The following is a 10,427-nucleotide window of genomic DNA, read 5'->3' on the forward strand; positions in this document are numbered from 1 at the left end:
GAACGTATCGGGATATGCATTCATATGCGCTGAGAGGCGAACAGGCTTGCCTGTAGAAGCTGGATTCGACGTCCAACACCGGATGGTTGCAGCGGCAACGACAGCGGCGTCTGCATCGCCGGTTCCTACTTTTTACGAGCGAGCGTTCGTTGCTTCTCGGCACGCTCGACGAGTTTATAGGCAACCAGCCGGCCTTTGCGTGCTCGGACTTGCTCCATCAAGTTACGCGCCAAGTTATTCATGGACGCGGTGGTGTCCTCCACGCCCAGTAATTCGATATCCTCGGCGGTGGCCGGGTACCAGAAGGGATCCTCTTCGATCACCTTCCAGTCGCCGACGAAGCGCAGCTCGACATCACTGGCGACGCCGCTACTCGCCCGGCGTATCTTCTCTGCAAGACCGAAAATCGCAGATGCAGGGACTAGTGCGCGAATGAAGAACGTGGAAGTAACCTGATACTCTTTGATTTGTTCGCTGAGCACTTGGGCGCGGGCTGCTCGCAACACAGTGTGAACCCGACCGAGAGCATTGGACGAGCACTGCACCTCTGTCTGGAAGAGCGGCTCGACAAGTCGCGGGTTCGCAGCCAAAAGCGCCTGGCGAAGCGCCTCTGTCAGAAGCGAGATCAGGCTGGTAGCGTCCCTGGTGGAGGAGGCGCTCAATGAACCGGCCCGCGTCGCTGAGTCCGATGTCTCTTGACATTCGTCTGCAACATGCACCACGAAGCAGACGCCCTGGAGAGGCTCCTCCACAAGGGGACCGGCAGCACAAACCACCTGGAACGCCGAAACCAGCGCCCGATACACTGTGGTCGGCAACGATCCCTCTGCGGCTGCCGTGGTGCTCGGGAGCGGCTGGCCCCAGACCTGCCGAAAAACGTCGCGAATTCTATCCCAGTGACGCATTTCAGAGCGACTTGCAGCTCCTGCGGCGTGTTCTGCTTCCGTGTTGGCTTCAGGAGCATCGCTTTCAAGGTCTTGGGGCCGCTCATGATGCGTGTGGTACCCGGCAGTCGCTGCCGTTGCCGCTGCCGCTGTCGCCGGTACCACCAACACGTTCGAACCGCAGTCGTGCGGACCCAGCGCTGCAGCCTGCTCCACCAGCATACGGAATAACGTCGCAAGGCGACGCTGAGCGGTACCGTCCGTTATGCTGCATTCATGCGGTGAGCATTCGGCTCCCTGCTCGACTAGCGCTGACGGTGCTGGACGCTGATCCGCGGAACCCGCATCTTCCATAACGGCCCGGTGGAGGCGCACGAGCAACTCCGCTTGGAGCCGTGGCGCAGTGGCAGGTCGCTGGGAGGCAACCCCACGCTTCGGTTGGAGAAAGAGTGAGCGCAGCGCGCCTCGACTCGAGGATTCCCATGCTTGCACGAACGTTCTCGGCAGTGGAGCTGCATAGATGTATAGCGTGATATTGTGGGACGGCAACGGCACCGGCACGATGCCGCCACCGAGGAGCACGCGATGCTGCTCTTCGCGGTATCCGCTCCATGAGGCCCACTTTTCCAGCGCCGCAGCGCCGCTGAACGTTGACGAAGCGTCCGCCATTGAACCGAGTGCTGCACGCTCGTGAACACTCGTCTGTTCGAAGCGTTCCGCCAGCGACTCGAGTACAGAATCGGTGTTTTCCGTCGCAGTGCTCGACTGGCCTGCACCATGCACAGCGGCGCCACTGAGGCCACCGACACCAGCCGATCGCGTGAGCAGGACGACCCAGGGGTTTGCGGGACTCGTCGACACTCCACCAGCAACCGTTTCCCGTACTGCCGTCATCGGTGCAGAGCATTTGACCGGCACACCCGCGAAACGTTCTTCGAGGTCGCACAGGCAGCGCTGGAGGTGCAGTTCTCCGCTGACACCGAGCACCATTTCGCCTGACCCTGAGATGAACGTCTCCACCGCTGGGTCCGCCTGATTGAGGAGACGCAGGCCCCGACGAAGTCGTGGCAGATCAGAGAGCTGCGCTGCCGGCTCCACAGCGAAAAAAACCACCGGACTCGTCTGTCCGTGGCGCAAGAGGTTCGCACACGGCAGACAACGCCCCGGCGGAAGTGTCGAAATCGTTGCCGACTTGAGAATCACCTCCCCGACACCATACAGTGCAACCACTGCACCAGGTACGAGCCGTTGTCGAACTGATGTCTCCGTCTCCATCCGGTCTCTGAGCGAGGCGACGTCTCGTCCATGCAGCAGAAAGGCTTCCAGACGCGCATCTGGAAGCCGCACACAGAAAGGTTCCGTGTGTGTCTCTGCATCTTCGGCGTTATACCGAGGTCCGTACACGAACAGTTCACCAAACCGCGAGGAAACCTCCACTGCACCGCAGAGAATACGGCCCAGTGCGAGCTGGACCTGCTGGTCTCGTTCGAAACGCTGCTGGGGCTCCCAGCACTCGTCCTCCTCCTCCTGGGTGTCGGAACCCGCCGGAGGGCGCCTAGCCGGGCGTGCCGCCACGCCGAGTGCCGCAAGCGCAGCGCCCTCGACACCCATCACTTTGCTCACATAAATCATTACCGGGGCTTCGTCGGAGATGTCGCCCTCGCTGATCGCCCTGGCCAGTACCTGGGCCAAGGGATGCTGCGTAGCATCATGAGGCCACAGATTTCCCAGCCGCTGCCGGTTTGCGATCACGGCAGCGGGTACCAGGTCCACCACAGCGTCCAGCACGGTCTGACTCAACGGCAACCAGCGAGAGAGCATACTCTGCAGCGCATAGCGCCCATCGCGATGAAAGAGGTCGCGCTCTGGAACGGCAATGCCGAGTCGCTCGACCAAACGTTGCCGCTCGGAGCGGTCGACCTGCTCATCATTGGCACTCTTGACCAATCGTTGATAGAGGTAAGCGATTGGTTCAAGGACAAACTGCGCAAAAAGACTCCGTGGTGGGCGTCCGCTCGCTGTCAGACTTTCCCGGATCCGCTGGACCCGTTTCTGCTTAGCATCAATGTAAAAGTCACCCCAGAGGGTGCGATCGAGCACCTCCTGGCGAATCCCAAAGCGCTGCGCCACGAACTGGACCATATCCGCGAGCCGAAACGCCCATCCGTCCAAGGCAGATGCGAACACCACGTTGCCAGCTGCTGGTTCGAAGAGGGTTTCCTCCTCGTGGACTTCCGCCTGATCCGTTGGCATTGATGGGTGTATTTCGACCGCAGGCACTGCTCGCGCCGTCACCTGAGCACTGGTACAGGTCGTCTCTTGATCGGGGGCGCACGCCCAAAGCGAGGCCTGCTCTTCCAGGCGCAGCCGCTGCTCTGCGATATGGGCGCCAAGCACAGCATTGGCATCCTCGAGAACACGTCGCAGGTGCAGGTATGCTTCGGTGGCATCCAGTTGCAGTTCCAGGAACAGTCGATCGATCTTGTTCAACACCAGAATCGGCTGGAGTCCCTCGCTCAATGCCTGCCGGAGAACTGTGCGTGTTTGGCTGCAGACTCCCTCAACGACATCAACGACGATGAGCGAGCCGTCACTGAGCCTTGCAGCTGCCGATACCTCAGCTGCGAAATCCACATGACCCGGCGAGTCCAGCAACGTTACGACGTATTCGTCTGCGGCTTTCGTGTTGGCTTCGCGACCACCATAGCGATGATAGAGCGTGACGCCTGCCGACTTCATGGTGATGCCTCGATTCTGCTCATCGTCGCGAAAGTCCAGATATCGCGCTTTGCCTACGAGTCGCTGAGAGAGAAAACCGTTCGACATGAGCAGGGAGTCCGTCAGCGTGGTCTTTCCATGGTCTATATGACCAGTCACGCAGATGTTACGCAGTCGAAGTGGAGCCTCCGTCAAAATTCGGCGAATGCGGTGGAGCCTCTCGAGCTCTCCGCCGGCCGGTGAGCGGCTTGGCTGACGGAAACGTCGCCCCGGCGGGTGCACTGTGGAGGTTTCCGGAATGCGTTCTTCCGCGGGTAACAACATCGCTCGGTTGAGCGTTTTAATCGCCTAGAGAAAGGAGCCCGGTGGTGCAAGAGCCTTGTTTGCTCGGTAGTTCGTCGAACAAGATGACAGGCTCGCGCCGCCACCTCTCGTACAAGTTGCCAGTATACTCAAGACCAGCACTGGCTTTGTGTTCATGGCCCTGAAGCCTTTCAGGGGCGGCTGCTCGTTTCGATACAACTTATGTATTTACGCGGTGAACGAGATACCTAGAAACGACTTGCGCGTACCACAATGGGAGAACGTCGAGAACGTTTGCAGAGCGTTTCAGGAAGACGTCCGATACGGACATCGTTCTTGGTAAGCGCTGGCAAGGGCACTGCTTCTCTGCGGTTATAGCAGCAGCTACCCAAGAGAAGAGGGTAGGTAGTTGAACGTTGGCGTTAAACTGCGACTGGTTTTCTGTTTTTATAAAAGCAGCTACTTCCGAGATGAAGGGAACTAGATGAACGTAAGCACCAGATAAAGCGACGACGCCTCTGGCGCAGTCGTAGCGCTTGCTCAGAGATAAACAGGGCTGGACACCATCACTGGAGCACCAGTCCGTATGCTGTATCTCAACAAGGCGTGCTGTTTCGATTCACAACGAACTGCGGTGTGGTGGCCCGTTTGCGCGAGACGCCTATCTGTGCACCAGCAAACGCTGCAGCGTAACAGTGCACTTGTCCGGAATACGTCTCCGCGTTGCAAGGCGCTGGTGCGGTGGCGTTGCGCCTCAGTGGAAACCTTCAGCTCAGTCGTGGTGACTTGACGTTGCCTGAAACTCATAGGCTCAGAGAGAGAGAGAGCGGAACTTGTGGGGAACAACGATCGACTTCATGGTGCTCGGCTGGAGACGGTTTCCCTGCGCAGTTCCTGGTCCCGCAGAGGCCTGTGAGCATCGGCTCCGATAAAGAGCTCGTGGTACGCTCTCGGCTGCTCGCGGCGAACTTCAGATGTATCCATGAGACAGGTCGTTCCTTTGCTCACTAGAAGAGACGAGCAGTTACATAACAAATTCATTTATTCGTACCTGGATAGAGGAAATGTTCAGACACACACCAGAGCGGCCGAGCAGCAAGCGCGATGACCCCGGCTGGAACAGCGTGGAACTCGTCATGCCTGTTCCAAGCGGTTTCGCAACCCAAAATGCGTTTGCAGTGGCGTCATCTGCTGAATTCGAGTCGAACAGAACGCTTCTATGTTGCGGTCGATCGTCGACATGGCTCGTTCTTTGGCAGGGAATGTCAAGGAATCTCCGGCTGCTGCTGCTGCTGCTGCTGCTGCTGCTAAGATGTACCCTGCAGACAGCAAAGAAAACGTTGATAACGAACTGTATGCGTTCCGTGCAGAGAAGACACGCGGCATTGCGTGAGATCTCCGAAGCACGACGATCAACGCCAAACAAAACGGCAGGCGGGCACGGTACCGACGAATCCGACACCCTCCGCATACACGACGCTGGACAGTGATCCGCATCGGAAACGGCCACGGCACACAGATGACGTGTTCGTGAGCGAGGCATGCTCAGGTGCCCTGTGTGTAAAAATGGACATTCAATACCTATTCCACCGGAACCATGGCCTACCGCATACTGAAATCCCATATTCAGTGTGTTTTCGGCCCGGAGACCTGTATTGCTGCTCTGCAGTCGCGAGCAAAGGCGCGTGATACCCAGATGAATCGACGAGCGCATCAACTCGTCAGGGTAATGCTCACGTTGCACTTGCCGGAGCGCGTGTATGTCCAGAATCCTGGCAACCTCTTGCGTCACGCTGACTCCGCGGTGCTCACGGGTCTGTTGCGCTGCGTCCATCGCAAGTTACGCAACAAAAGACTACGCAAGCGGATGCACTCCTGCTCAGGGGCCTGAAAGTATCCAGATTCGAGCATGCGTGGCGGCTCGTGACTCTCGTAGACGACCAAGATGCCGAAAAACATTCATCAGCGCTCTGCCCGTAGTATCCTGCTTCAGTGATGCAAAGGACTTGATATCTGTCTCGGAGAAAAAGTAGTGCCCGCGAGTCTCGTCCGTTTCCATGTCCTCATAGCGGCAGCGCTGATCAAGCTGCGCAGAAGTGAGCTCATGCTTTGGACGACGCAAAAGCGCATACTTATAACGCAAGATGCTCTCAATATCGCTGATCGCTCTATGCAGACGCTCTATGGTGACGCGTCCGCGTATGTGCCCCGGAACTTGCTGGAGCGTCTCCTCAGTCACTGGCTCGACGCGTGGAGCGGCGTCAACCGCCGGCGCTGCTCGGGGAAACGAGTCTCGCTTCCGTGGAACAGGCGAGACACTGTCGTTTACCCTGCCAGTGGGTGCTCCTTCTGATCCAGGTGGCTGCTGCGCGCTCGGTGGTGAAGCGTCCTCCGTACCAGCGCAAGTGCGCCCGGCGCGTCGCCGCTGCTGGAGCGCCACCTGCAAACGACGCCACTGCTGCCGCTGCTCTCGTACTCGGCGACAAAGCTGCTTCATTTGTCCGGCATATCGCAAGTCCTCCTCTAGCGCCTCTTTCAGCCAGTAGAAGTGCGTCTCCGCTGCTTGGAGCTGCGCCTCGGTGGCGTACAAGTGCTCATCCAACGCTGGCACTGCCTCAGCTGAGCGCATCAGCGCCAACCACTTGAGAGTACGCACCCGCCGGACAAGAGTCGCAGCATCGGCACCCAGTTGACTCCCAATACCGAGTAGTCGTTGCTCATCGGGATGACCCTCAACCGGGACCTCTGAGCGTTCCCCGCGAGTCGACAGCATATGCAAAAGGTCCGACACGCGCCAGGGATTTTGAATGTCGCGGCCGCAATGGACGGTGCTTTGTTCCAATGCCGCACACGTCGATGAAACAGTCGATGCTCCACGAGCACGCAGGGTATATGAATACCGACGTGCAGACGCCAACCAGTCTATGTCGACCGGCCAGCTACTAGTAGCTCCAACTTCTCCTTATACGCCTCGAGTATCAGAGGCTGCCCCATAAAGTTGGTTCGCGCCAGCTCCTCGGGTCTCTTCTCCAGCACTGCACATCCCCTGACATTGAAGGCGGCGTCGAAGTCCCGGTACACAAATACGATACGTTTCTTCCCGTTGTTTGCACTTACGAATGCAAGTAGGCCTCGATTTTGGGCGCTCCATTCCATTTGCTCCTACGTCAGCGCTGCGAACTTTTCTACATGCGCAGGGCTCCGCTTGCACTTCTCCGTCTCGACTTTCTGAGGTGTACGCCCCAGCTCATTCCTGATTTTCTTGAAACTGAATGTATTTGTTCAAGACTTTGGGTGAAGACCTCCCGAGAAAGAGAGAAGGGCTTGCGGAAGAGAGGCGAAATTTGCCCTGGTGTCTCATTGTGTGCTGAACGAATCAGCGGTTCGCCCAGTGGAGCGATCAGTACGTTTCACGATAGAGAACATTTCCTCGCAGAGGATGCGCCACGATGAGCATGTAGGAATGAAAAGCATCTCTACCTCAATAGAATCGGTAAAGGCTCGAACGCAAGTGGAATGGTCAAATGCCAAGTTGTCCAATAGAAGGAACTTCGCCGGACGTCAGTGACAGGTCTTCAACGATTCGACAAAGCGGGTGGTGCTGTTGTACGGGCCTTCACTACGACCGAAACTAAGGCCGCAAAATCACTCCGCTGCCTCTAGAACAGATGATGTCGTTGGTCTCTTGGAGTTTGATTCTACATACATCTTGGTCCCTGCTCCGGGATTACTCATATCCGCTTTGACCGTTTCACCCGAGGCAAGTCTCATCGACCGAGAAAACAAACCGACGTCGCTGTGCTGTATACGGATCGCCGAGTTCCGGGAACTTTCTTGTAGTTGCGATTTCGATGGAAGATGGCCATATGTGAACAAGGACTCTTTTTCCGACTGTATCCCAGTGGTTTCAGGACCACTCGAACCAGCTGCTAAGAAACAGAAACGCCCATGGTGGCTCCTATCATCGTTTTGCGCTTTCCCTAAAGTGATCAACGGGTCGTTCTGTACCACTGACTGCAAGCGATCTCGAAGAATATCTGACTTTGGCGCGGGGCGCGTGATCTCCGTCCTCTCAGTGTCCCTTAGCCATCTGAGAACTGTGGTATGACTGACCTGAATGAGGAATGCAGTCCCTGTTGCACTGGTCAGTAACGCGTACGTATCCCACAGGCAATTCTTCCACGATCTATGCGGCACATTGCATCGAGATTTCGGTTTCTTTGTACTCACCGCAGCGGGGGTGAAATAATACTGAGTTGAAGGACTTTTACGCTTCAAATACCATCTTGGATGGAAATATTCAAGCGTCATGCTGGAGGCTTCCACATCCGCATGGAGTTCGGGCCACGTGCCGTGAGACGCTCCCGTCTTTGCGGGGCCAGCACGCAAACGATTGCATAGAGCCTGTAGATGAAACCTCGGCAAACGCGTGCAAAACGCTAATAAACCATGACAGTCGCCGCGGGTGGAAGTGCCTCAGCGTTCCAGCGACCCGCGAGGTGCCGAGTTCCTCGGAAGCGCTCGCCACGGCACCGGACACGTAGCGCCAGACGACGCGCGGCGTCAGCACCTCTAGGCGTTGCGTTTAGGGCCCTCGGCTCCATGCTGCACGATGCCCGTGCCGCACAGTGCGCTTCCTCGCCTGCTGCTGACGCCAGCGCTGGTGAAACAATGCCAGACATACCCACTCCGTGCCGTTACGTATTCGGTGCCCGCGGTGTTCACTGGTCAATGCATTCGATCTTCACAACAAAGCGGCTGCTGCGAATGCCAAAGGAACAGATCCAGCTTTGCACGCGACCCGTTCCGCTTGGTTGCCAATACGAGGAAACCGCTCAGGTCCGTGGCGCTGCACACTGCTAACGATGCCTGGATGGTATGGAATGCGGGACGGCAATGCAGCCGCTTCGATAGAGTTTACATGCCCGATGCAGCTCGTACCTCAATTGATTCAGGCGCGGGGAACCCAGGCTAGATGAATCCCTAATTGACTTCGGAATGCATCTCATTGTTCTCCAGGGGAGTTCCACGGTGTTCGTAGGAGAACGTATCGCCTCGCTGGCCGCACAGGAGCAATCCGCGGCGACTCCCCGTGCAGCTGATCCATGCTCGCCATCCAGCCTGCAATGATGGCATAAAGTGTTAGGTACCACGTTGTTTTTGGTGCGGTCTCGGTGCGAGATCGCGTTTACTCCTCTGAAACCCGGCTGTCTAGCCAACTGCGAACATTCGGCATGATCGTTCACAGGTGCTACCAAAATTCCGGCATGCGCGACGCATGTACTGTATAGGCAGCTGGCTTTCGGAAATCATCTTGCGTTTTGGAGCAGTAAGCATCGCACTCGGCCTCGGATAGAGACTGGGAACGCTGGCATCGATACCGAATGAACAAATGGCAGCGTGCAGTCGAACACGACTGCTTCATACAAAACAGTCGATCGAACCGCACACAGAGCACACACAGACGAGTCAAGAACGTATCGACTAGACCAGGGCGCCGGTTCCCATACACGCTGCAAGCACAGCATCGCACCCGCGGCAGACAGCTATTACAGGGTATCTCGCGCCAATGACCAGGCCACAGACCGGTGTGCAGCGCGGAATTCAGCAAGCCTGGCGGCCTTCTCATGCGTGTGGACAAAGTCGGCGGGGTTTGGATTCACGCTTGGCGCCCAGCAAGCTGATCCGTGCTCTCCATCTGGACCCAAGCCTTGAAGCGTCGCCGCATCTGTGCCACAAACGCTCCGAAATCATTCGTTCGGTTCAGCGTTTCCACCATTTGTGCGAGACGTACATTCGCTGCTCCGGCCGTTGGCTTCATTACATCAATGTCAGGAACGCAGTCCTCGACTCGGAATAAATCTGCGTCCTCATCTACATACACTGTAAAAGCAAACTCGCGATCCGGCGCCCGCGAATCGATGTGTCGGAAAATCACGCGAACCTTGCCGTCAACACGCCCGGCCTCGGTCGCCGAGGCAGCGCCAACTCTCTGAAACCGCAGCCCCAGTCTATCTCGGTACCAAACAAGCGCCTTCTGGAGATGCAGCAGACGCGTGCGCCGTGCCTCTTCGCACGCATTCAAGAGCGCTCGACGGCGCTCAAACTCCTGCCGGCGCTCAGCGATCTCCTGCTCGAGTTCCTGCTGCCTCACCGGTAGCGCAGCGGCCCGTGCCTCGAGTTGCGCTATTCCACGCTCGAGGGCGTCCAGCTCCTCACGCTCTGCCTCTAAACGCTCCTGCAATCGTGCCGCTGCTGCCTCGAATTGCGTGCGCCGCTGTACCAATGTCTCCGTTTCCCGTGACACCCGCGCCGTTGTCTCCTGCCAGGTCCGCTGTACCTCTTCCAGATTGCTCAAACGTCCTCTTGCCCAAACCTCAAACTGTGTCCTAGCGTGATGAAGGTTTTCATCGAGATGTCTCAAGTCTACAGTATCCATCAACGGACTAAAAGCGTCGATGGCAGAAGGAGTCGCTCAGACCTGCGGCGCAGTGCTGCTTTGCGCGCCTTTCTGGTGGCGCT

General features: G+C 57.5%; 3 protein-coding genes and 1 non-coding gene across 4 annotated transcripts, besides 1 other annotated feature; 1 reads left to right on the forward strand and 3 right to left on the reverse strand.

Moving 5' to 3' along the window:
• Positions 1-125: 125 nt before the first annotated feature.
• On the reverse strand, positions 126-3,926 carry CYME_CMI098C (similar to eukaryotic translation elongation factor 2; the record flags this gene model as incomplete). The annotated part of the gene is made up of 1 exon (XM_005536219.1): positions 126-3,926. The coding sequence occupies one exon, from the start codon at positions 3,924-3,926 to the stop codon at positions 126-128; it is 3,801 nt and encodes a 1,266-aa protein (XP_005536276.1).
• A 320-nt stretch (positions 3,927-4,246) lies between these two features.
• Positions 4,247-4,661: a sequence feature (possible transcribed region).
• A 1,123-nt stretch (positions 4,662-5,784) lies between these two features.
• Positions 5,785-6,678, reverse strand: CYME_CMI099C (hypothetical protein, conserved; the record flags this gene model as incomplete). The annotated part of the gene is made up of 1 exon (XM_005536220.1): positions 5,785-6,678. One exon carries the CDS (start codon positions 6,676-6,678, stop codon positions 5,785-5,787), a length of 894 nt encoding a protein of 297 aa, XP_005536277.1.
• A 1,429-nt stretch (positions 6,679-8,107) lies between these two features.
• Positions 8,108-9,515, forward strand: CYME_CMI100T. Its single transcript, XR_002461324.1, has one exon. It is a non-coding gene; the product is annotated as a hypothetical transcript (transcript).
• A 49-nt stretch (positions 9,516-9,564) lies between these two features.
• Positions 9,565-10,344, reverse strand: CYME_CMI101C (hypothetical protein, conserved; the record flags this gene model as incomplete). Its single annotated transcript, XM_005536221.1, has 1 exon — positions 9,565-10,344. One exon carries the CDS (start codon positions 10,342-10,344, stop codon positions 9,565-9,567), a length of 780 nt encoding a protein of 259 aa, XP_005536278.1.
• Positions 10,345-10,427: the final 83 nt, after the last annotated feature.

Source organism: Cyanidioschyzon merolae, chromosome 9 (assembly GCF_000091205.1).
Source record: "Cyanidioschyzon merolae strain 10D DNA, chromosome 9, complete genome".
NCBI lineage: Eukaryota > Rhodophyta > Bangiophyceae > Cyanidiales > Cyanidiaceae > Cyanidioschyzon > Cyanidioschyzon merolae.